The following is a 26551-nucleotide window of genomic DNA, read 5'->3' on the forward strand; positions in this document are numbered from 1 at the left end:
TTCTGATTCCAGGTCTAATGTTCTTTGTATCTCACCTAGCTTTCTTTCAGACTGCTGATTTCTGGGGTGGGGTTGGGGTAATAGAAACAACTAAGGAAAGCAGATTTCAAACCCACCTTTATTTTTTCATTTTTTAAGCACCATGGTATTCTACTCCACAATCCTCTCTAAAATCTTCTCTTTTTTGTGAGATCGAAGTGCTTGTAAAATGTTTTCACCTTACAGCTATGCCTACCTCATTTCTGCTTTGCTCCCTCACCAATCTGTAGGCAGTAACAACACATGCTTAAAGGCACTCAAAGGTTTACAAAGCACCTTTCTCAGAGTCCTGTGAGAGAGGCAATACAAGTATTATGCCATTTTTCAGAGGAAACAAAAGCTCAGAAAGGTCAAGTGACTTGTCCATGGTTGCATAGCTAATATCAGTGCCAGGATTCAAACTCAGGTCCCTGTCTCCAGGTCCAAGACTCTTTTTCCTATACTGTGCAATTTCAGAGAAATCACAGGCTTTGAGAATGAGGAGGAACCTTAGATGTCACTTTGTCCAACTTTCCCATCTACGTCAGAATCCTTTTATAAATAATTACAAAGCTCTCCTATTTTCCCTTTTGAACAGCAATAGCAGTTGTCAGAGAATTATGAGGGAAACTCATTCAGCGCCCAGTTTCCATTCTTGCCTTCCTTCTACTACCCTGATACAAATTAATATTTTGTGCAGCTTTTAACTGGTTCTGAACCATATTTATAAGAGAAATAAGCTAATTTCAAGGGGGAAAACCTCCTCCTCCTCTTTATGTGTTCATTGATATAGACAGAATCATCTTCATTTCTTAGCACTTCATGAGTTACACTGGCCAAAAAAAAATCAGCTGATGGTCAACCTTTAGGGAAGGGAAGGAGCTTCTCTGCACTTACCTAGGCCAGAACTCATGACAGGCCTCCATTAAAAACCTTCTCTTACTTTAAGCTGAAAATAGCATGGTGAGGGAAGTAGGGCAAGAATTATCATCCATGCTCATTTTACAGACGAGAAAATGGTTGCTCAGAAAGGTGACCTGGTTTCCCTATGACAGAAAGCTAGTTAGTGGTAGACTCAGGACCACAATCCAGGTTTGCTGACTCTGAGTTCAGTTCTCTTACCTGAAAGACTTCAGAGCCTGTAGCTTAAGTTAGTTCCCCTGAGAAAGGTATCACTGGTATCAAAGGTGGATCCTCTGGACCAAATTCCTTTTCTCGATTTGTTTTGGTAGGTTTATAGATTTAAAGCTGACAAGTACCTCAGGGGCCCATCATCTAGTCTAGCACTTTATAGATGAGAAACACTGAGGCCTGGACGATTTCAGATGACTTATGTAAGGAAACAAGGGTAGTGAGCAGAGTTGGGTTTCAAATCTAAGTCCTCCCACTCTAAATCCACTGCTCCATTCACTGGACCACTTATTTCCTTTGTAAAACAAGGGGACAGAACTAAATGCGTCTTTCAAGTTCTGATTCCTCTGACATACTGTTTTTTATTACACAACCAGACCACATATAATTCAGAGAACTGAGATTAAGGTTAAATCCATAGAGCTCTGTCAATCAGTCTGGGCACATGGTGCAGAAAAAGAATATCTATCTTGGAGTAAGAGCTTGAGATTGCTTTTCTGACACTTATCCTTCAACTTCTCTGTGACTTGGTTTTCTCATCTGTAAAATGGAGATATTTGTACTATCTACAGGGTAGTTGTGAAAAAAGTATACTGAAACACTCAAGGAATGTAAGGAATTATATTTATTATTTATCTACTAGACACCATATGGATAATACAATGAGGACTATCTGGGAGGAGCAGAAAAAGGACTAGCAAAAAAAAAAATTGAAGACAAGTTCTGTTCTCAAATCCAAACTCATTTCATTCTTTAATGAAAAAACCTGTTACATTATCAATAGTTCTGCCTGAGTGAAACACAGGACTCATTCAGTACCATTAGATATGGTTTCAGCATGGGGCCAAGAAATTCCTCCAATCCCTCTCTGGAAAGCTGCTTGGGTCCCCTGCAAATGGTCACTGACTCTTTGAAGTAATGGGCCATTGGTCTCAGTGAGGCCTGGGTGATTTCATGGCTGAAACAACCAAGCCCCCCAGAATGGCCATCACTGTAAAGCCCTGAGCCAAGATCCTGGTCCGCATCATCAGTTGGGATTTCTGGCTGTTGCCCCGGTGAAAGCAGTACAATCCATAAGACAAGGCTCCAGCTGTGGCCAGACAACCTGTAGGGGAACAAGACAGGTGGAAAGAGGAAGTTCAACATCAATCCAAATAGTCAACCAACATGCATTTATTAAGTACCTTCCATGTATCAGGTGCAGTGCTAGGGATACAAAGACAAAAATGACAAAACCCTTGCCCTCAAGGAGTTTAAATTCTATAGAGAAAGATAAATATTATTTTAAAAAGACCTAAGGAGCTTTGTCTCCTCTCTGTACTCAATTCTGAATCAGAGATGAGTCCGTGGCCCCAAGAGGCTTACAATCTCTTGAGGAGGGGGCAAGGGAGAGGAAGTATTTATATATAAGTAACTATAATACACACAAAGAATAGAAGACAAGTAATTATGAAGCATGAGATAGGCTATTTATGGAAGACAAAAAAAATAAAAATCTCTAATTCCTTCCCCCCAACCCCTTCCCCGCCCCGGCTGTCCCAGCCTTGTGTTTCCTAGGCCCCTTCCCCACTTTTAGACCTTCCCTTCCAGGAATGCCCTTTCCTGTGCTCTTACAGTGACAGTCCCCAGCATCGGGCGCAGATCCCTCCCCGGCCAGGACATGCCTCAGACCCCGGTTCGGCTCTCGGTGTCTATCCAATCAAGCCCAAAAAGCATTTACCGTGCGCCTTTGGTATTCCAGGCCCGGAACCGGGCGCCGAGGATACAAGAGACAAAAACGAAGCAGTCCCTGCCCTCCTGGGTGGGGGCCCCACCCGACACACAAAATGGGTGAATTCGAGGTGGGCGGGGTTGGGAAAGGGTTTGGGGACAAGAAGACGGCGCCGGGGTGACCTTGGGGGTCCCCCCACCCCAGCATGCGCTCCCTGCTCGGCTTCCTGCCCCCTCGTCTCGTCCCCTCCTTGAGCCTGGTCCCCAGTCCCGTCCCCCCGTACCCCTCACCTATGGGCACCACCGGGTTCTCGCGGATCTTGCGTTGAAATTTGTCCCTCACGCTCTCATCCCGCAAACGGTGCGGGGTAGGGCTGAAGCCCTCAATAACTGGGGGCGTCGCGGGGTCAAAGGCCACCTCCGGAGCCACTGACCCAGGAGTTGACATAGCAGTGGACGCTGACCTCTCAGCCCGACGATTCCTCCACACTTTCTCCCGGCCCTTCCTTTTCCGCTGCCGAAAGCACTTGTGGTCAAATCAGCGGTTCGGAGGGAGCGGAACCTGCGCACTCCTCGGCACATGCGCAGTGGAAGATCGCGGGGAGGGTCCCACCGACCGGGAAGACTACCTTTCCCAAGAGGCGATCGGGGCACTACGCTAAGCGCGCGCAAGAGCCTGCGCAGAAAAGGCGGAGGCGTCTACGTCTGCGTCGGCGGCTGCGGAAAAAGAAGCGAACGGCTTCCACGCGGGTCATCGGTGACTTCGGTTGGGCGCGTGTGAGCGGTTGGAAGCGGTGGGCCCGGAGTCGTCACGATGCCTAAAGCGAAGGGAAAGAACCGGCGGCGGAAGTTCGGTTATAATGTCAACCGGAAACGGCTGAACCGTAACGCGCGGAGGAAAGCCGCGCCGAAGATCGAGTGGTGAGCGCGAGGGCCGGGGCTGGGGGACTGAGGGCGCGGGCCGTGCGGGAGGCGAAGCGGGCTCCGCTCACGGCCCTGCTTCTGCTCCCGCAGCTCCCACATCCGTCATGCCTGGGACCGCTCCAAGTCTGTGCAGCAGAACCTGGCGGAGATGGGCCTGGCCATGGATCCCAACAGGGCCGTGCCCTTCCGGAGAAAGGTACGTCCCGGCCCCCCCCCACTCACGCAGGGCCCCCAGAACAGAGCCTCTAGCGGGTGGGTCCTTCGGGCATCCCGAATCCAGCGGAGAACTCACCTTTGGCACTCTCTCTGTCGCCGGCCACTCACCCAGATTCCCATCGCACCCAGGAGTCAATCGACCCCTCACTCTCCCGTGCCAGCCTCCCAGTCATTCAGCAAGCATTCATTAAGTGCCAGGCATGGTGTTAAGTGCTGGAGGTAGGAGGAAAGTCAAAAACATTCCCTGCCCTTTGCTCTGCTGGCACAACGTCTTTCAAATGAGTCTCCTCTTTATTCACCCAGTTGCTGTCTTTGTTCAGGCTCTCATCATCTCTTACCTTGACTATTAACCTCCTTGGTTTGTCTCCTATCTCCAGTCTCCACAGTCCATTCTCACGCTTTCCAGTCCATTGCTTGAATAGTTGCCAAAGTGATATTCCTAAAACATAGATCTGATCATCATGTCATTCCCTGGTTAAGCTTCAGTGGTTCCCTGTTCCCCATAGGATCAAATACAACCTCTCTTTTTGGCATTTGATATCTCTTGCAGCCTGACTCCAGTTTAGCTTTCCAGATTTATTACACATTAATCCCCTTCTCTTAAATTCCAGCCAAGTTGACCTATTTACTGCCCTTCAGACAGTATTCTGCCTCCCATCTTCTAGCCTTTTCACAATTCCCCATGCTTGGAATTGTTTATTCTTCACCTTTGACTCTTAGAATCCATTACTTCTTTCAAAGTTTAGCTCAGATGCCATCACCTACATGTGATGGCCATTCCTGATTCTCCCAGTTGCTAATGTCTTTTCCTGTCCATCTCATCTGTTCTCCCTTCCCTATTATCTTGTATTTACTTTGTATATTGTTTGTACCTACTTATTTATGTATATGTTGTTTCCCAAGTTAAGTTCCTTGAGGGAGAGGACTCTAGCTAGGATCCTAGCATATAGGGGGTACTGCTTATTTATTGACTGGAGTGCTGAACTTGAATATCAGGTTGGCACAACTTCATTTAGCATCTAATTAGGAATATCTACATGAAATAGGCTAGTAGATAGCATGCATTCCCCCATTCCAGGTGAACTAATCCCTTGCAAAGCTCTACACTTTCTCCTCTTCCAGTGGCAAAGGGGTTTGAGATGGGTTTGTCATCTCACTGGTCTGGTGTCTAGGGATATGTCCTTAGGTCTGAAATGCTTTCACACTCTCCCAGTTGAATTTGCCTTACAAAACTAATTTAATGTCACCTGTTGTACTTCACAGTTTATGGTTCTTGCCTCAGGTATCAGAATTGATAATTATGATTCTGCCCCTGCCTGAGCTTTTCCTATCCTGGGACTGACATTACTTCCCCAATACATGGGAAATGAGGCATTCTTTAACCCTCAGTCATAGTAGCCTCTTGGTGCTTTGTGGGGGATAGGCTAAGTCCTTCTTCATGCCTGCCTAGGCTTGGGTTAAACCATGGCACTATCACAGGACTAGCTTCTCTGACATTTATTTCAGGTGGGAAAGTAAGCCTAGTGACAAAAGCACAGAACTTGGAGTCAGGAGACCTAAGTGGTTCTAGTCTTGGTTTTACTAACTTGCTATATAACCACAAGCAAATCACTTCACCATTCTGAGCCTTGGTTTTTTATCTCTAAAATGGACTATATGGCCCTGTCACTAGTTCTTAACTCTTACTTTTTACTAGTTCATACAAAAAAGGAGTCTATGCTTACTAACTGTGGGACCCTGGGCAAGTCACTTAACCCTAATTGCCTCAACAAAAAAGACAATATGGGAAGCATCAGACTCTTCTGAATACAAATATGACACACAGCCTTGATCAGCTTAGGTCTCCAGGGAAGATATACATATGGGACCTGAGGAAAAACTGTAAAAGGAATCACAGTGTCAGAGCTGGAAGGGACCTTAGAAATAAATCATGTATGCCTACATTTTATAGCTTAGAATATGCTTTTCTGATCTGTTTATGCAGCCCTAACCTTTCTCCAGACCTCCATTCTCACACCCCCAGTTACCTATCCTGTCATGCGTAATTTCCATGTGTCCAAAATGTAACTCATTTTTATTCCTTAAAAACACTTTTTTTCATAACTTCCTTATTACTGTCAAGAGCACACCATCCTTAGTCATCTAGGTTGACAATCTAGGAGTCATCATCTCCTCACTCTTGGCAGCTGGGTATCACAGTGGATACAGCTCTGGGCTTTACCCTCAGATACTTACTAGCTGTGTGATTCTGGGTAAGTCACTTAAACCTGTGTCTGCCTCAACTATGGTAGGCACTTAATAAATATTTCTTTCCTTCCTTCCTATACTTTCACACATACCCCACCCCTGTCCAATCTATTTCTCAGTCCTTTTGATATGCTTTCCACAACATTCCACTTTCTGCAAGATGCTTTTCTTTGTCGTTGTTAATGTTAGAGATTATCTCTAATCATGTATAGATTTTGTTGGTACATAGTTGATTGTTGTGTCCCCCCCATTAGATTGTGAGCTTCTTGAGGGCAGGGACTGTTGTTACTTTCTTTATGTCACCAAAGCTTAGCACCATGCCTGGCATATAACAGGCACTTAATTAAAAGCTTGTTTACTTGACTACAGAGAAGTTGTCCTTGCTGCCACTTTTTTTTGTTAGCCTCAGTATGGACACCTCAGCAAATAATTTTGGTGTGTTTGGTTAAAGAGCAAGCACTCTGGGAGCTATTTTCACAGAATGATGGACCACTTGATTGTAGTTTCATCAATGGCTTTTGAGTTTTTTAAACACCACAGTCATTTCCCAGTCTCTGCCCTGCAATTGTGAAATCATATTCCAAGCATATTTCTTCATAGACAGTGTCTTTCCTTATAGGTAACAGCAATGGATGTGGATGTTAGCAAGGAAAAAAAGCCCAGCAAGATAGTTCGGAAACCATATGTCTTAAATGGTAAGTATGTTGTTATGCTTACTTGGAATATGTGCCTCCTATCTCATCACCTCAAGATGAGTCTGGAAATTGGTCTCCAGATTTACTGTGTACACATACTGATGTGGATTATTTTGGAAACAGTACAAGATTGTAAGTCAGAATATCTGAATTTGTATTTTAGTTTAACCACTTACTAATATCACCATAGGCAATACTTAACCATCCTGAGCCTCAGATTTTTATTCATAAAATGGGAATAAAAATCCCTTTCCTCATCTGGCTGGGTTGTTTTGAGTTAATTCTAGATGTGAACATACTTTAGAAATGAATCATTAAACAAGTGGAAAGTTTAGGTCTTGGCCAAGCACATTTTGACAGAGGCTGATGGTGCTTTGTCATAATAGAATGGACATTCGGAAGAGTTTAAAATCAGAGGATTGAATGTGACCTAACAAGAGGCATTTAGGCCAAACTTGCCTGAGAGCAGAGTTTGTGGCAAAGCTAGTACTAGAACCCAGGGAGTTCATAGGATGATAGAATTTAGCAGAACAGGACTATAGATATCATCCAATCTAACTTCTTTATTTTACAGATGAGGAAACTGAGGCTCAGGTTAATTAGCTTGTTCAAAGTCACATAGAAAATAGAATAATTTGATTTCTGAACTTCTGACTCCAAAATCATTATTCTTTCTGCCAACTTACTGGGAAGGTGTGGGGGAAGGGATGCTTAATAGTTTGAGTTATGTATTACACTCAAAAATTGTTATGTGGTGGTGGTGGGAAGGTGGGGAAAGAGACTGAATTTGGGTTCCTGGTGGTAGTCTGGTTGCCTTGAGGTGATGTCTAGTTACCTATAGTTTTAGGAAGCTATATCCTATCAGAAAACAATAACAACTCCTATTTTTGTGGTGTTTTAAGGTTTTAAAAGTGCTTTCCAGGGCAACTAGGTGGCGCAGTGGATAGATCACCTGCCCTGGAGTCAGGAGGACCTGAGTTCAAATTCAGCCTCAGACACAGCCTCACTACCTGTGTGACTCTGGGCAAGTTACTTAACCCCAGCTGCCTCACCAAAAGAAACAAAAAAAGTGCTTTCTTCATCACAGCACTGTGCGTTGGTAGTAGAGATATCATTATCCTTGTTTTTAGTATATGAGTGACTCAACTCAAGGTCACACAGCTAGAGCGTTGGAAGCAAGATTTAAACCCAGGTTTGAATACTCCTGAGTATTCTCTTTTTACCACCCTAATGGAAGATTAGCTGTCTCCTATGTGCATAGGTTAGGTGGCCTTAAGAATGTTGATGAGTTACATGTTAATGAGAATCTAAAGGAAAAGGCTGGGTTATGTATTTTTTCCCTCTGTTTCCAGACCTAGAAGAGGAGGCCAGCCTGCCTGAGAAGAAGGGTAATACCCTTTCACGGGACCTCATTGACTATGTGCGATACATGGTTGAGAATCACGGGGAGAACTATAAGGTGAGCATTCAGTTGACCTCTTGGGTCTCTTAGGCCCTGCCCAGAAGGACCATTGACCCTTTATCCCAAAGTGCCTGAGCATCCTGGCATTGTGGCTGAATGGCTTGTGGTAGTTAACGTGTGTGATTTCCCTCTGAGCATCTGTATAAAAGACATACAGTTTGTTTTGGCTTTGCTTAACCCCCCCCCCCCCCTTTGGAATTCTTACCCTCCCCCACCTATTGAGAAGGCAAGGAATACAATACCCATTATACATATGGAATTATGCAAAACATTTCCACATTATTTGCTCTTGAAAATGATACTTGAGGAAAGAAGAGAGGAAGACATGGTTTGTTAAAGAGTGACTGATGTGTATGGATTTTTTTTTTTTTTTAAAGGAAGTCTATTCCAGCCCATAAGATATATACAGGAATTGGCAATGTGATGTTACATTCTTTCAGAAATACTTTGCTATAGTAGCAAGTTGGAGGCACTTTGCTCAGAACAGAAAAGTGATCATTCCTGCTTATGAAGCACTTTAGGGTTTATAATATATTCTTTCCTCACAACAGTTCTGTGGGGAGGGCAGTATAAATTTTATAGAGGAGGAAACTGAGGCTTAGAGATGTAGGGTGACTTCAGAGTCATGCTTATGTTTCAGAATTTCTGATTCCCAGGTTTGCTTACTCTTTTAAGTCCAATACACTAGGCGGCCTTTCAGCCCGATGCTTCATCCATACCATAAAAAGCATATGGCCCTCTTCTTATCTACTTCCTCCTTTGGCAAGGCTGAAATGGTTTTTCATTTTGGATTCTCCTAAAGTGCCTGGATTTGGGGTATGAGATTCCCTGGTAAGAGCCATCAGCTACTGAAATAGCTTCTCCAGGATCTTTTAGCTCTGAGATTTAGCAGACCAGCATGTTGTGTTAGTTGTTGACTTAATTCCTGTATAGGTTTGGGCTTTACTTTTTGAAGAGTGGGTCCGGATGGAGGAAGAGAGATATGGAGCAGGAAGGCAATCTCATGAACTTTCTGGATCATCTCTCTGCTTCCTTTTCTCCTTAGGCAATGGCCCGGGATGAGAAGAATTACTATCAAGACACTCCAAAGCAGATCAAGAGCAAGATTAATGTATACAAGCGGTTTTACCCTGAGGAGTTCCAATCCTTTATTGATTCCCTGAAGAACAAAATGGAAGTAGAGTGAAGGACCTGTGCCATAAGCCAGTTGTGTCTTAGCTAAGTGAGCATTGTTGGAGGCCTGGGTGGTTGGTGGCCTGGAGAACTCGGTGGGGAAAATACATCTGGCAAGAAAGGAGTCCTTTCCATACTTTATTGGATTTCCCCAAGGTTGTACCCAGTCTTTTTTTCCCAGCTGGTGATGGATCATAGAAAGGGGCTGTGCTATTGCTGTAAGAAGTAGATTTCAGGGAGTTGGAGATGGGAAGGAGCCAGAACAAGTTGCCTCTATAGAAGGGATTTTTTAAAATGCAGTCTTTGAACATTAAAGTTCACGTGGCTTTGAAGCTTTCAAATGGCTGTTGTAGAACAAAAGAGGTCATGGGTTAAGATGGGCAATATTCCCCCGAGTCTGGGCACTCAGAAGTTCCTTCCGCCTAGTTACCCTCCACTATTAGAGCATCCTTCTAGCCCTTGCTGAAGCTGTGTCTGGTTCACTGTACAGCTCTTTCCCTTTGGTTCTACTCCATGGGGGAAAGAGGAAAGAAGTCTAATCCCTTTTCTACAAATCTGCCCTGCAGATGCTTGAAGCCAGCAGTCATAACCCACCCACGTTTTCTTTCAGGCTAAGCATTCCCCAGGCCCTAATTTCCCCATTTTAAGGGTGAGGCCCAAAAGCAGTGAGGTTATTTGCTCAGGACCACATAACTAGTTGGAAGTACTTAGGCCCTAAGAGTGAAATAGTAGTCTTCCTACACAGCCTCTCCTTTTTGTATGTTGTGTTATATTATATTAAACTGGGCAAGTCATTTGACCTCTCTTCTACTCAGTTTCCTCATCTGAGAGTGAGGCTGTTACCTGTACTATTTGTCTTCTAGGGTAGTTGTAAAATAAGTAAAGTGCTTTGTATACCATAAAATGTTACGTAAATATCAGCTGTTATTTGTCTTAAGAGTAATACCTTTAGTTTATACAGTGCCTTGCAATTTATAAAGCACTTTTCTAACAGCTCTTAGGAATTAACTGAGAAGTAGCTAGGATTGATATTCATATAGCGTCATAATTGTTAGCTGGAAGGAACCTCAGGTCATCTAATCTAATCTGCACCTAAACAGTAATCTCCTCACACTTGCTCAGGGGACCCACTTTCTCCTTGAAGATTGCTAGCAATGGAGAAATTTACTTTTGTGACGACTCTAATTATTAGGAAATTATTCCATTTATGGAACTGAAATCAGTGCTTTTCACCCATTATTATTCCTTTTCCTATCCTTTGGAGATAAAATAAGACTGATTCCTTTAACATACAACTTCTAAACTATTTGAAGAAAACAATCATTATTAACCCAACCCACCCAAAGTTGTCTTCAGGCAAACTGAGATGGAAGGAATCTTAAAAGTAATCTACTCCAGTCCCTCCATTTTACAGATGAGGAAACTGAGGCCCAGAAGGTTTGACAGGAAGTGCCAGAGCTAGAATTTGAACCTAGGTTTTCCAACTCCCAAGTCCAGATTTGTTAACATAGAAAGTAAAAGAAGTTAAAGGATTTACCCAAGATTATGTACCTGATAAGAAGTGGAGCTGAAACTCTCCCCAAGGTTTTTGTTTCCAAGTAGCATTGCTTTTCCCACAATACCATAGTGTTTCTTCCAAACCAAAATTGTGTTAAATAAACTGAAGGTTTTTTTTTCCTTAATAACATTTCTTTTATTTTGTACTTCTGGCATTTAGTTTCACAGTCATCTTTTAGCCACCAGTAATCCAGTTTATGTACTTCCTCAGAAAAACTGTAAACATAAGGTCTTAGGTAGAAGACTAACACTTTGCCTTTCAGAATTGGATGTTGGCCATTCTTCTTTTTCTTAATGGGCATCCATCCAAATAGCTCCAGAGAAGGGAAGGCTTGAGGTTTCTTTCCTCGTACTTATGCTTGATCACCAAGTTAAACTAAAACATGTGATTCCAATCCATAGGAATCTGAGAGGAAATGCTGTGGATCCTAACACAGAAGGGATTCGGATACTAGCTGACAACATTGAAAGTTTACAAAGCACTTTTCTTTCCTACATTACCTCCTAGTATCCTCACAACAACCCTTGGGGATCGGTGCTACAGATGGAATTATCACCATTTAATAGATGAGAACTGGCCCAAAAAGGTGACAAGACTTCCAAGGTCACACAAGTAATAAGATTCATACGTATGTTCTTTGAACCCAGCTCCAGTGTAGCCTAACTGCTGTATTAAGGTGTTGAGTTAATGACATTAATTAACACATTTTTCAGTGGCTACCGTATCCAAAGCAGTTTTCTGTGTGTTGAAGCATTGTTTATTGTACCATTTTCCAGTCTCCCTAGACCTCACCATGGGTTGGGATACCAAGATAACACTGGTATTTTGAAGGCCATTGTCATGGTAGAAGCCAGACAGTTGTGTTTATCTAGTGTTTCTGGGCATTGAGATCTTCGTATTACTGCTGGCTTGTTGGAGTGAGTGAACCAAAGTCCTGGCCAGAAGAAGCTTCAGACGTATCTGCACTGTTTCTTCTGACAAAGAACCATTTTTCTAGACTTACATGGGGGCTGAGTGTGAAGAGTTCTCCTTGGAAATACAAAAACGTACATTATTTTCATGGCTGTATTTAGCTTTAGTAATCACAAAAAGTCAGTTCAGTTTCCCACATTGATGCCAGACTGTTAAAATGAAGTCTCTTTAGAAGAAAAACATACACATACCCTGAAAAAAGTTACCATTAAGTACCTTATTAAAAATATTTCCTGTGAAAATTTTTACATTTTTTATTCAAATAAATATGCTTTCTCATGTTTATTATTTTCACTTTTATAATCTGAGCAGGAAGGAACCTTAGAGATTATCTAGTTTTAGCCTCCTCACTTTCAGATTAGGAAACAGGGCCAAAGAAGTTAATCTCTGGCATCTCTACTAAGAGTATGGTTATATCCTGAACACTGATTATACAGATATCATTTGAAGAAAAAGGTCTATTCAGAGCAATATGCTGAATAATGAGCTGTGTCTACTTCTCACCCCTTGTGAAAAAGGCTTAGTTCTAGAACCAAGTTTGAAAGATCCTAGTCATGGGAAGCAACTGATAAATTTTTTAGACCATCAGTAGGCATTTAACCTTCCTAAACTGTTATGGTAGAAAGACAGTAGATCTACAATCACTGGGCCTGGGTTCAAATCCTGGTTTTCTTATTTCCTATTCCTTGGGCCTTGGATTCCTAGTTTAAAATGATGACATTAGATTGGATGATCTCTAGATCCTTTTGTCACATTAAATCCTGTGTCTCTCAAGAGGTTTTTAATCTAGTTAAAGTCAATCAAGACAGGGGCTCTGTACATGTAAGTTCTTGATGTAGCTGCTGTTTAACAGCAAGGTAAGTTTGGGATCAGAGAAGGGGGCATGCATATCTAGGCTGGATCCTCCAAGGCAGAAGCTCTAGGTTAGGAGCTAGCTGCATGGAATTCAGGTAGTGAAAGGAGCTGGGTTGCCAGGGTTGTCTTTATAGCAGAATAGATAGGGAGCAGAGTTCCAAAGGGTCAGATTTGGGTGAGAAAAATTATTTCTCAGGAGTAGCTGAGGAAGAAGCACCAGAACTAAAAGGCAGCTAAGAGTCCTTAGCAAATAATATTTATGTTCTTATTTTGTCCTATTGGGTACCAGGTGAGATGAGGGATTTAACAATCTCCATTGTGAAGCACAATGATTAGTTATGAATCAGGAGGAAAGCTTACATATAACCCAACTGACACCTCAAAAAGAGGTGATAATGCTGCGATTGGCAACCCTCTAGCCCAGGTAACAATTCCCAGGAGCCTCTAGCTCTTCCATGCAGCATCATTCCTGAAGAATATTTCCAATGAAGCTTTTAAAAAAATTCTCAAATGACCCCAACTCTGATTTTTTTGGTGGTGAGAAAAGTATTCACAAAGTCTAAGGGCAATATTGGTTCCAAATATATTTATTACAGAATAAGGAAGCTGTGGTCCATATGCTAAAGGGAAGGCAGGAAATTATTCTGATGGTTAAAGGACCCAGACAAACTCTAAAATTGCAAAGGGCATTTCTAAAATCTTAAATCAATACTTGCCACACGTAATGACCTTTTAAGATTCCATGGGAAATAAGACTTTTCTAAATGGCTAAACAGCTAATTAGAATTCCAAATGGCAGTGACAATTTTTGTTTACAACAAAAATGGACCGTGGGGTATGATGAGTATTCTTCTAGGACACAAACTTCCAAACTTAAGCCTTCTTTCATTCATTCTTGCCTCACTTTTATATATCTTGCTCCTCTAATTTAGCTGCATTGTGGAACTGAAGTTTATTTTTGTTACTTTTAGATTTACTTAGTAAAAATTTACCTCCCTAAATTTTTTTTTCTAAATATAAAAAGCAGGGGTGTGTGGGTGTGTGTGTGTAACCATAAAGATGTTACAACTAGCATTTCAGAGCTACAAAGGACCTAGAGATCATCTAGTCTAACCCATTTTGCAGATGGGTCCCAAAAAGGGGAAGTGACTTGCCTGAGGTCACGTGCACAGTTAGTGGTAAAGCCCAGACAAGAATTCAAGCCTCTTTACTCCCATACAAGTGTTATTTTTATACTTTAACCATACTTCCTATGTGGTTATTAGCTGATTCAAAGGGAACATTAGCATGGATAAATTAAAATTCACTCTGTAATTTGGCTTTAGAACACTTGATGATGTTTAGTAGAATTAACTATAGAATTTGTTTGCATTCCCTGAGAGTGCCAGCCTGATAGTGGCAGACAGCTAGTACGGATTTTAAATTCACTGTAAGTCCGAGTTGACACCATTACAGTATTTCACAGCCTTCCAAGGTCTAAAAGCCCAGTGACATGATCTCCGTGCCCTCTTGTGCAGGCCATTACTTTAATGACATCCACAGTTTTAGTCATTTTGCCCTTTCTGGCCATGTTGACCACCATTCAATATATAAATAACAGCACCAGGAAACATGATTGAGTCTGGAATTTGAGCCTGCTTCCTATAGAAATTTTAAATGGGGAGGTTGCTATCTTGGACTGAAGCTCAAGCCCAGCCCTGCTGGCCTAATGGGATGATTTCACTGAGCAGTTTTCTGCCCCGTGAGCCTATGTGGATAGATGCAGGAGAAGAATTAATGCACAGTACATGGATACAGTACTCTTGACAGTCTGTAATAATATGCAGGACAAGATTTTAAAGTTGGACGGAATCTGAAATCATCAACTCTGCCCCTTTTATTTTACTGTTGATGAAACAGGCCTCAAGAGGAAGTGATTTGTTTAAGGTCACACAAAGTCACAACTCAAACCTAGGCCTTCTGACTCAATGTACTACACAACAGCTGCCTCCATTTTTTTCATCATCTTACTAACAGTTTGTGCTTGTTTTGGAGTGTTAACAGCCCTGAGGAAGGGACCTGGAGAGATGTTGGGTCTGGCCAGGGTCACAGTACCTCAGCAAAGTGCCTGTTAGTCCACAAATGTTAAATCTTCTTCCCTGACTTTAGGTCAAGAAGCAAGTAAACTTAGAACTTGGCATTTTTTTCCCCCAGAACCTGCTTGGAGAACATATCCTCAATATCAATGTCACTGAAATAAGAATAGTTTTAAAAGACAGCCCTAGGAGGAGACCTGGAAACGTGTCACAACAATTGATCACAATAGGCCAGGGCCAGAGCCCAGTGAAGGACAGATGCCTAGAAGTAACTAGATGTGAAATGTTGGTGTCATTGCCTCCAGGAGCCTAGGGAAAGGAACTTGGCAATCACTGTACCCTTGGTAGAGTCAGATCCTGGAAATGAAACTGGCATGAGCACTCCCTCCACTGGTCCAGATTTCAGCTGTCAAGTTGTAGCCATCTCACATGCTGTCCGTCGTCATCTGTAGGTGCTCTGCCCAATGTTCTGGGGGCCTTTTTGAATTCTTTTAATATGTTCTGGATGCCATGGCTATACTTAATATCTGTCATTCTTGCTCCATGATCAGCCTACTTCTAGTCATATTTGTGTTCCATAGTAGACTCCATACCATTCTTCAAGTTCACCACTGGTAATAGGTACTTTTTTTGCACTCACCACTTCACTTTTTGCACTTGTCACTTCAGTATTCAATCGCCTCACTGCCCTTTGGGTCACTGGTACTTTTGATTCTTCAGACAATGTGGCATTCCATGATTCCTAGCCTTACAGCATCACTGGGTGAAATGTTGGCCTTAAGAAGAAGGGCTTTTGCGCTTCCCATATCTCTACACACTCATCCAACCTGTCCTCTTTCTGCCATCTTGTAGCACCACCACCATGGTATGCATGAATGGCCTGGCAGATGCTCTCAAAAACACCAGCAATGCAGAAAAGTGAGGAAAATTCAAGGTTCTCATTAGGCTGTGCTCTAAAGTAATTCGGTTCTTAACTCATGATGAAGCACGGTTACATTGGCAAATTTGAGATCACTGGTTATCACAGAGTAGGAGAAATTGTTGTGAACTTCATGGGCAGATTAAACAAGTGTGATGTATGTAATTAGCCCCAGATGTGATGTTCAATTGAAAGATCTGGAAAAGTGGCAGAATAATCTACCATCCTGTCAGTTTGGGTTCATTGTGCTTGAAACCTCAGCTGGCATCATGGAACGTGAGGAAGCAAGATGAAAACACAGGAGGAAGATTCCCGGGATTCCTTTTTTTTTTGTTTTTAGGCAATTGGAGTTAAGTGACTTGCCCTCATAGCTAGTAAGTATCAAGTGTTTGGTCTGAGGCCGGATTTGAACTCAGGTGCTCCTGACTTCAGGGCCACTGCGCCACCTAGCTGCCCCTGGGATTCTTTTTCTAAGGGTGTAACACATAACCTACAAATAAAATGCTGGAATGGACCCCCCCCCCCCCAAAAGGGGGGAAGACTTTTACTGCAGCTAGCAGCTTGGGATCATTAAAAGTGCTGCAGTTTGTCAAAGGCAATCCCACTTTATCTTCGGTTCAGTTCTAGGCCCAGCTCTGTCCCTTTGCAGTACCTACATGAAAACTATATACTCCCCATCTAACCACTAGTCAGGCCCTGAAAATAAACTTTCTTCATCCACCTTCATGGAAACCCAGGAAGCAAATCAAACAGTGAATAACATAACACCAATAAATAATTGGGGAATTAGTCCTGACCTATGATTTCAGTAGTGTAAGGAATTGCGAGTCAGGAAACTTCCTGTACCAACACCTGTTCTGTAATTTGTAGTCCAAGAAAAGCAAAGTAGCATAACTGAGGCCACATAGCCAGTATCAGTCTGAAATGAGGCTTGAACCGAGGTTTTACTGACTATCTACTATGCCATGCTTCCTTAATAATAAAAATTAAAATAATAGTTTATATTTCCACAGTGCTTTATAATTCACAAAACACATTGCCCACAACAACCCTGTGAGGTCAGTAGCACCAAGTTCTCTTGAGCCTCACCATGACCCTGTGAGACAGGGGTTCTTTTGCCAGGCAGAGATGAAGAAACTGAGGCTCAAGGAAGGAAAGCAATTTGCTTGCAGTCAGATGGATCATAAGTAACACAGTTAAATTCGAGTCCAGGTCTTCTGACTCCAAATCTAGTGTTTTCTTCCATTATACTATAGTATCATTCATAGGCCACTTCCTGTATGAGATGGTTTGGCACTGTAGGCAGGTTATCCAAAGGGCCACTTTGTGGCCTGAGAGCAGAGCTTAAAAGGGCTGCTCACTGTGGGGCTCCCTGAAAGGTGACCACTGCCCTAGTCATCCCAGATACAGTAGGCAGAGAAGGAAAGTATCCCTCTATGGATTTCTTTCCTGGGAGCCCAGATTTACCCAGAAGCCTAAGGAAAAGAAGGAAGCCAACAGTATCTATTGAGCTCCTAAATTCTTTTCATCTGAGCACCAGGATTATAATTTTAGGATCCAGGTTCAGGATTTTGTACCTAAAAGAACCACTTTGGACCAACCCCTCATCTTACAGATGAGGACACAGGTGAGGTGCAGTGACTTCCCTGGCGGTCTAGATTGGAACCTAGGTCTTGGCTCCAAATCCAGGGCTTTCAGTGATCCTCACAAAAGCACCTCTCCAACCTGAAGGTTATGGGCTGGGTGGGAAGGTGAGTGGGGAGCCCTTACCCCAGGAGGTATATTCCCAGTCAAGCTTGGGAGAGAAGGTCCAATAGCAGTGTCCAGACATGGTGAATGCTTGGAGGTGAAGAACCTGGCCCAGCAGGGGGAATGCTGGCTGGCAGCAAAAAGAACTCACGCTGGCCAAAGGCTTGCAGGTCCAGTTCTTGCTGCAGCTGAGCCACGCTTAAGGCCTCACTCTTGTCCTACAGATGAAGAGGGAGCCAAGTCTGAATGGCAATACCATGGCATTTGTCACACTGTAGATGGGTTACCCCAGAGGGCAGGTGGGCCAGTGTCCATTAGCCCTGCTTCAGGGGAGGGGAATTTGGGGAGGGTAAAACAGTGGAGTCCCTTAGTATGGATTCAACTCTTCCCTCATCTCCCATATCTACCTGCCCTTACCACCTCCTTTGTCTTTCATTATTCTCTTTCTAACCCCCCACCCTTGTTACCTCCAGTCATTCTAGTGGTCCCTGGATAGCTTTGCTGATTAAATACTGGATAGTGGTGGGCCTTGCAGGAGGGATTCCTTTCAATGGCTGTCCCCCATGCCTGCAGTGCCCTCCCTCCTTACTTCCTGACTTCCCTGGTTCAAATCCTAACCTTTTGCAGGAGACCTTTCCTGATCCACTTCCTTCCCTCCTCCCCATTCCTACCTCTTCTCCCCAATCCATCCCAGTGCTTTCTCTCTGGAATGGCCTTCAATGACTTCCATTGCATATATCTCACATATATGTGTGTATATATATATATATACACACACACACACACACACACACACACACACACTTTTCACTGTATATATGTATATAAAATTTGTTGTATGTTGCCTTTCTTTGCCTATCCTCCCCACTTAAGACAATATCTGACATGTAGTAAGTACCTAGTAAATGCTTGTTGATTGACTGACTGCCCTCCTGACATCCATGACATACCTAGAATTGCCACATTTCCCACTGTAGACACTGGCTCTTAGATAAAAATGGGGGATGGGGGGAATCAGAGGATCTACAACCCAGGTTTGCTGACTCTAAGTCCCTTGTTCTTTTCCATTACAATATGGCTTTAAAGGATGCCTCAGCTTAGGGGCTTTATGTGAGTAGAAGGACTTTAGGACATAAAGATGGAAGGGGACCTTAGACATCATCTAACTTCCCTATTCTCCTCACTCTTGTTATAGGACTTCTCAGCTAGTTTAGGAAGATGTTTGTATTGGAATGAACCCTGAACTGGCAATCAAGAATCTGGTTTGAATTCCCAGTACGATGTAAGCTTCTTGAAGGTATAGACTGTTTTTCCTTTGATTTTTTAGCACAGTACTTGTTAAATTTCATTTTGCAGATCAATAAATGATCCCAAAGAAAGGAAATGGCTTAGTTTAGTCTTCTGAATCCAAATCCAAATCTAAGGTTCTTTCCCTACACCAGATTCCATTTTAAACAAATGAAATTACAGGAAAATCTGTTGGCTTCTTTTTAAAAAATTATTATTATTTTATTTTATTTATTTTTTTGGTGAGGCAATCAGGGTTAAGTGACTTGCCCAAGGTCACACAGCTAGTGTTGGCATCTTAATAAGCCTGTCAATCTACTCTCCCTTCCCTTCATCCTTCAACACGGCTCCTTACACGAAGGCTGAACAAGTTAATTTTCCTGTCTGGGCCTCAATCTTCTCACCTACAAAATGAGATCATCTCTAAAGTCTTGTTCCTTCTTTAAAACCCATATGTCCTACATAGGTAAAGCCCCCAAGTTGAGTCATCTCTGAGCAGCTATGGTGTAGGAGAAGAACAAGGGATTTGGAGCTGGAAGACAGGTTTAATTCCTTGTCTTAGCATTTACTAGCTGAGTAACTTTGGGCAAGGTCATTATCCCCTCTGAACCTCAGTTTCCTAAGCTGTGAAACTGTTGAGCGGGGAAACAGGACTGGATGATTCTAAGGTCCCTTCTACCCCTAAATCCCACAATCTTGTGACTTGGGTTCAAATTTGAATTCCGCCATTTCCTGCTATGACTAGCAGCTATTATTTATGTATCACTTTAAGATTTGCAAAGCACTTTTCAATCTTTATCTCATTTTATCTTCACCCACAACCCCTGGAGTTAGAAGCTATTATTATCCCCATTTTGCAGACAAGAAAATTGCCTCGGGCAAGGCACTTACCCAAGCTGAGGCTCAGTTTCTTCCTTTTAAGAGTGAGGATAATAATAATGTTTGTACTAATTAACTCTGAAGAATGTTGAGACAAAAAAGATTGTAACCTTTAAAGCTGTATAGAAATTACAGTGATCCCAAGGAGACCACCCTCTATACAGCTTTAAAGATAAGAAGAAAAATCCCTATACACACCAAGGTATTTCTAGCAGCATTTTTGGTAGCAAAGAACTGGAAACAGAGTTGATGCCTGATTGGGAAATGGCCAAACTGTAATACATGAATGTAAGGGAATATTGCCCTACCTTATCAGAAATGAAGAATGTAATGAATATGGAGGAAAAATGGAAAGAGCTACATGAACTGAGGCAGAGTGAAGTAAGCGGGGCCAAGAAAACTATGTATGATGACAATAATGTAAACAGAAAGAAACACACAAAAAAGTGAATGCAGCAAAATCACAAAAGAAAAATCATGGCTCAAAGGAAGAAATAGGATACATGCCCACTTTACCCTTTTGCAGAGATAAGAAGTCGAAAATTATGGTACATCATACATTTTCAGGCTACTTTGATATACTGATCAGTTATGTTGATTTTTCCCTCTTTTTCTCTTATTTGTCTTTTTAAAAATTGTCTATTATATGGGATGGTTCTCTGGAAGGGGAAGGGAGAATGATATTGGGGAAAATTACGTCAATATAAAAAAGCAAATGATATCAATAAAAACTTAGTTTTAAAAAAATTTAGTAATCATTATAGTTATTATTGAAATTCTTGAGTCAGCCTATATGAGCTAGTGCTAAAAACAAGTTCTGCTTCATCCCTCAAGAGCTGACTCACTGACCTGTTTATTGGCTACTACAACCACAGGAAGGTCCGGATCTTCTGCCAGCAGCATGTGCAGCTCTTGCCGAGCACAGGGCAGCCGTAGCCGGTCAGCAGAGTCTACCACAAACACCAGCACATCTGCCTGGCTCAGGAACTCCTTCCAGTAAAACCGCAGGTTCTGGCTGCCACCAACTGAGAGGGAGGAATGGAGGGAGAGACAGACAGAAGGATCCCAGTGTAAATGGTAGAAAAAGACCCTAGAGATCATCTATTCCAGAGTTCTTAATCTTGTTTTGTGTCCTGGCAGTCTGGTGAAGCATATGGATCCCTTCAAAGAATGTTAAATGTATCAAATAAAATACAAAGGAAATCAATTACGTTGAAATACAGTTATTAAAATATTTTTTCAAAAACTTACAGATCAATTGAAACCTATTCACAGTTCATGGACCCCAAGTTAAGAAACTGATCTGATTCAATTCTCACATTTGATGTATCAAGAAACTGAAACCCAGAGTGGGGAAGGAACTTGGGACAAAAACCAAAAATAGCAGAACCAGGAATCAAACTCGGTTCTCTGACTCCAAATCAAGAGTTTTCTTTACCACGTTGTACTATGTACTGTAAAAAGCACCAAACCATCCTGGTGGCCTTAGAAACTCTCCATTCACTGACCACTTTCTGACCTCTGGACCAGCATCATCATTTTGGCTAATCTCACCCACATATACATGTACAACAAGCCCATTCCTGCTACCAGTCCCTTGCCCCAAAGGTTCCTCTCTCCAGGAAAGCCCTCCTCTCTGCTGAGCAACCTTGCTTGCCTCCTACAGAGAGAGATCTTTCCCAATTTCCTTAGTTATTGGTGATGCCCATTACAGTAAAGTTACTTTGTATTTTGCATTTACTTACCTGCGTATGTGTTTTGTCCTCAGTCAAGCGGAATGTAAGCTCCTTGAGGGGAGAACCTGTTTTATTTTATCTTATTTTTTTTTTCTTTGCATCCCTTATCATAGTGGATAGAAAGCTGGCTTTGAAGCCAGAAAACTTGATTTCAGGACTGGTTCCCAGGGCAAGTCATTGTCTCCCCAAGAGATAGTTCTATGTATTAGTGTTCTAGACAGCTCTCTTGGAGAAGGTACTGACCTGGACTGGTAGAGGGAAGTTTCTCACCTGGAAGTTTATGAAATCACAGGTCCAGTGCCTATTCCCAGTGCCTATTCCCAGTGCTGAGAATAGTGCCTGGTGCATGGTAGGCACATAATAAATACCTGCTGAATTGAATCAAGGTCATTACCTTGGTTGTTCTCCCACATAACAAGCTCGTTTCTAACTGTACTCTTTGCTTGTACAGACCTCCCCTGAGCCTGAAACATCCTTCCTTCTCCCTTCCCACCCAAATCCTGTCCACCCTACAGCAACCAGCTGGAACCCCACCACCTCCAACAATCCTTTCTCCACTTTTCCAGCCCACTCAGATTTTCCCCCAGGTCCCTATACCCATAGGACTTGGAGTCTGTACCATATACTCTAGCTTCAAGCATATACAGTAGTGACTTGTATTACTGCCTAATTGTTTTGTCTCCCCCAAGAGACAGCTTCCGGAGAACGGGGAACATTTCTGCTCATCTCTGAAATAAGAGAGGTAGACCAGGTCTCTCACATCCCTTCCAGTTGTGACATTTATATATGTTATATATATATGTCATTAACAATTTATTTTTTACTTCCTGAGTGCCTTATAATTATTTTCCCCCATTCCTTCTCTTGATATGGGCCTTGGCTATGCCAACCTCACCCTCTAGCAAATCCATCTGGAAGCTCTCCGTGGGGAGCCGAACAGAGTTGAAACCCCAGGTGGGAGCCATGCGCTCTTTGGCTCCATGGCCGGAGAGGCAGTGGAGGATGGTGCTTTTCCCAGCTCCATCCAGGCCCAGCACCAGGACCTGTCGCTCATCTGGATCCAACTGCAGAGAAAGCAGATGCAGAAACACAGGACAAAATAGAGAATACAGGTTTTGTACCCTGTGCCCTTCCTTGGGATACATTGGAGCCCCTAGTCAGCCCTTGGGAAACATCTGACCCTCCCTTGTTCTCCAAGAAAGCATACCAATTTGAGAAGGCAGCATCAACAGTAGCTCTCTACTAAATTCAATGAAAAGGACATTCACACATTCCAAACAGTACCTTCACCAACCTTAGTGTCCAAAGGTACCAAGAACAAATCTGTGTGACCCTTACCTAAGAAAAGAGCTGTGCATTTTCTAAGACCCTTCTTGGACTACAGCATTGGTTTGAGAGAGAGGACTTTCCCTCCCAAGTCTCCACGGGAATATCTAATTTTCTAATTCTGTAAAATAAGGGAAAGGAAGGTTCTCTATTTGTTAGCCTGGACAAGCAGGAGACTAGGCATTGCCCAATTTATGGGAACCAAGTGAGAACATTAATGGCTGTGGTATCAGAATATGTAAGTTTGACTCCTGGTTTTGCATCTTAATATCTGAGTATGCCTTGGGAAGATGAGTCTCCTTAGCTGTAAAATGAGGGGAATAGAACTAGCCCACATGGAAGGGCCCTTTCAGCTCTATGACTATAGATGCTGAAAGTAAGAATACTAGATTAGCATAGGAACTGGCCAGGCCTCTAAGATAGGGTAGGGTAAAGACCTTAGAGCACACCAAGTAGATTAGGACACAGGCTAGTACAGCCCCAGGAATAGAAATGCAGACAGAGACACATACAAAAAGTGAGACAAAACTTTGCACACATGGTTGTGCGCACACACAGATGCACACACAAAATCACAGATGTGTAAGCACAAAGATGCACATAGGGAAACCCAGACTATCTATCGTAAGCTAACTAGCTGAGAAAACCCCAAGGTCATTCCATTGCCCACCCTGCTCCCCTCGCCTGCCCTCCCAAGAGGTGGGGGAGGGTGGGTGACATTTGATCCACCCTGAGTTGGAGTCCGGAGCGTATTGTTCCCCGTATTTCGCTCCAGGGCTCCGTGCCGGGCTCGCTGCCCTCCTCTCGCTTAGCCCAGGCATCCTGCTCACCTCCCCCACGTAGGGGCTCAGCTCCGCTTCCCACCAGGGCCTCCGCCGCCGCCCGCTCCCGTCACTGAAGTAGGCCTTCCATACAAAGAAGAGCACTGAGCCCAGCACGGCCACAGCACCACCCAGCAATAGCATAACGTGGCTGAGGGACCGTGGAGCCATGAGGAGGTGCAGCAGGATGAGGAGCCAGAGCCTGGGCGTGAGCTGGAGCCAGAGGCAGAGGCAGAGACAGAGGCAGAGCCTATGCCCAAACCACAGCCCAAGCCACCACCCAGACCCCGCAAAACCCGCCCTGAAGCAGCCGGCTCAGCCCAGCTGTGCTGCGGCTGCAGACTCTTACTCCCTCTCCTCCCTTCTCCCCCCGCCCTCTTAAAGGGGACGAGCTCCCTTCCTCGAGCTGGTTTGATTAAGCAATCATCCACCTAAAAGATAGATCTGCAGTCCCACTGGTACCTGCCCTGGGACCGCAGCGTCCTGGTCCCAACATTATACTAGGCAGATCATCTTGAGGATAGTCCTTCCCTGGACCCCCAGTCTAGCCCCATCCCTCAATGACTACAAGCCCCAGAATTCACTTCCTGCTATCGTGACTGGGCTAGCTTCTGGTGTACAATGCCTCCAGTCGCAATAGCAGCTTCAAATTCCTCTGCGTTGAGGATGCTGAAGAACGTAGGAGCATAGAATCGGAGCTGGAAGTCCAACTCCTTTGTTTTATATATGAACAATGTTATTCCCATTTTACAATTTGGGAAACTGAGACCCAGAGGAGTGAAGTGACTTAAGTAGTAAGAGATCAGGCATAAGAGTAGAATATAATAGCTCCCTTTTCTATATAGAGCTTTAAAGATTTCAAAGCACTTTCTTTACAACAGTTCTATGAGGTTGGGTAGTGTATTATTAGTCCCAGTCTATAGAGGAGAAAGTTGTGGTGCAGAAAGAGGAAGTCTCTTGCTGAAAGTCACCCAGTGGCATAGTCAGGAATTGAATGCAGGTCTCCTGATTCTGGTCACCTTCTCTTTCTACAGTAAGTGCCAGCCTTTCTAAAAACCTAAGAAGGCTCTGTGAGTCAGACATGACTCTTACTCTCTTCTTAACTCTTTCCAGTGTGACTTCTGACTTCACCATTCAGCCAAAATTCAGCCAAAACTTCACATTCAGCCATAAACTTCTGATAAGTTTATCAGAAACTTACTCTCTCCGAAGTTACTAATGATCTTCTGATTTTTGAATCTAATGACTTTTTCTCAGTCCTTATCCTTTTTTTTTTTTTACTTTTCTGCAACCTTTGGCACTGTTGATCACCCTTTTTTGCTCGATACCTTCTTTTCTCTAGATTTTTATGACACTGCTCTCTCCTGGTTATCCTTCTATCTGTCTGCTTGACCCTTCTCTGTATCCTTTACTGGATCTTTATCCAGGTTATGCCCACTACTCTTGGGTGTTCCCTAAGGCTCTGACCTGGGTCCTATTCTTGTCTCCTAATGCTATTTCACTTGGTGATCTTATCAGCTTTCGTGGTTTAAACCTTCATCTCTATGTCAATGCTTCTATATCTACCTATCCTTTCTCCTTTTCCTTTCTAACCCTTCTCTTTTCAGCACTGGAACACCACATGGCCAGAAGCATCCAGGAAGCTCATCAAACCCAAAAGGCAAGAGATGTGAATCCCCATGTTCTTGGAGTCCCTGTAAATTTCCAGGGAAGTTTTGGGTTACATGCTTTCTGAAATGGCTCTTACAGGCCAATTCAACTTTGAATTGAATTTAACATTGAAATGATAAACTAAAGGGTCAAGAGAAACAGAAGAGAAGAGAGGAATTTGAAGAGAGGAATAGGAGGTCTAAACAGGGTTGATAGACTAGGAAAGCAGGATGGAATGAATCAAATGGAGGTTGCAATTAGGGCAAAGTTTTGGTTTAATAAAATGAGGTACAAAAAGAGATAGAAGAAAGGAGGAATTTTTTAAAATTTCCCTTTTTTGTTATAAACTTAATAATCAACAATATTTCAACATACCAAAAAGAGGATTGAATATGAAACTGCAAACTTCAACTGCATATCTTGTTTTTTTAAAGGTATGTATTCAGTTTTTAAAAGGTAATAACAAAACTACCATGTTTGTAGGAGATGAGCAATTTCAGAATTATGGATTATAGAAGCAGAACACTTGTGGGTGTTGATGATCAGATTAAGAAAATGACCATCCCTAATTCTTGTGTATAGATGAGGTGGAGTGGAGGCGATCTCATGGGAGATGAGAAGGATGAAATTCTGGGAAGCAAAGGACATCAACTTGTCAATTTAAAGTTTCCAAACGTAAGCCAGGCTGGATGAGAAAACTGTATGCCAGGTACTGAACCCCTTCAGAAAGGAGAAAGAATGACTTAGGAGCCAGTAGATAACCATCAGATGGAGAAAAGGTAACCCAGTAAGCATGAAAGAAGTTGCTGAGTGATACAAGGGAGAGGGCCTGGAAATGGCAGTAAGGACCTGCAAGTATGCTTATTCCTCCTCTTGGCCCAGTGTGTTGGGGGTGGGGGTGGCAGTCGTGATGAGAAAAGCCACATCTAGGACTGGAGAGGATGACCAAGGCTTCAGTGTATTCTGGGGAAAGATGAATTTTCATGATTGCAGGAGTATAAAAGAAGCATAAGAGGAAGAAAAATACAAAAGGCAGCTTGTTAACAACAGAATGGGAGGTGCATAGGACAAAATGGAAGGGAAGTAGATGGCCCTGAAGTCAGGAGGACCTGAGTTCAAATCTGGCCTCAGACCAAACACTTGACACT

At 43.0% G+C, this 26551-nt stretch overlaps 3 protein-coding genes across 7 annotated transcripts; 1 reads left to right on the top strand and 2 right to left on the bottom strand.

Moving 5' to 3' along the window:
• Positions 1-1759: 1759 nt before the first annotated feature.
• Positions 1760-3456, bottom strand: HIGD2A (HIG1 hypoxia inducible domain family member 2A). The gene is given in 3 exon segments (XM_027867231.1): positions 1760-2254; positions 3151-3354; positions 3357-3456. Coding segments are annotated over 3 exon segments (462 nt in total). The 5' UTR covers positions 3442-3456; the 3' UTR covers positions 1760-2081.
• Positions 3457-3552: 96 nt separating this feature from the next.
• NOP16 (NOP16 nucleolar protein) lies at positions 3553-11258 on the top strand. Its single transcript, XM_027867230.1, has 5 exons — positions 3553-3780; positions 3874-3979; positions 6866-6941; positions 8294-8400; positions 9449-11258. The coding sequence occupies exons 1-5, from the start codon at positions 3674-3676 to the stop codon at positions 9587-9589; spliced, it is 537 nt and encodes a 178-aa protein (XP_027723031.1). The 5' UTR covers positions 3553-3673; the 3' UTR covers positions 9590-11258.
• On the bottom strand, positions 4350-24040 carry ARL10 (ADP ribosylation factor like GTPase 10). Of its 5 annotated transcripts, none has more exons than XM_027867228.1 (5): positions 23763-24040; positions 22502-22670; positions 20720-20895; positions 17726-17922; positions 4350-4438 (listed from the first exon to the last, which is right to left on the bottom strand). In XM_027867228.1, exons 1-4 carry the CDS (start codon positions 23922-23924, stop codon positions 17746-17748), a joined length of 684 nt encoding a protein of 227 aa, XP_027723029.1. In that variant the 5' UTR covers positions 23925-24040; the 3' UTR covers positions 4350-4438; positions 17726-17745. The 5 variants fall into 5 exon arrangements, with proteins under 5 accessions (XP_027723029.1, XP_027723027.1, XP_027723030.1 ...); XM_027867226.1 differs by lacking the exon at positions 4350-4438 and adding an exon at positions 11353-12163; XM_027867229.1 differs by lacking the exon at positions 4350-4438 and adding an exon at positions 16346-17231 and having other exon boundaries at positions 17856-17922.
• Between the last annotated feature and the right edge of the window lie 2511 nt (positions 24041-26551).

Source organism: Vombatus ursinus, unplaced genomic scaffold (genome assembly GCF_900497805.2).
Source record: "Vombatus ursinus unplaced genomic scaffold, bare-nosed wombat genome assembly UNPS02014785.1, whole genome shotgun sequence".
Classification (NCBI taxonomy): Eukaryota; Metazoa; Chordata; class Mammalia; order Diprotodontia; family Vombatidae; genus Vombatus; species Vombatus ursinus.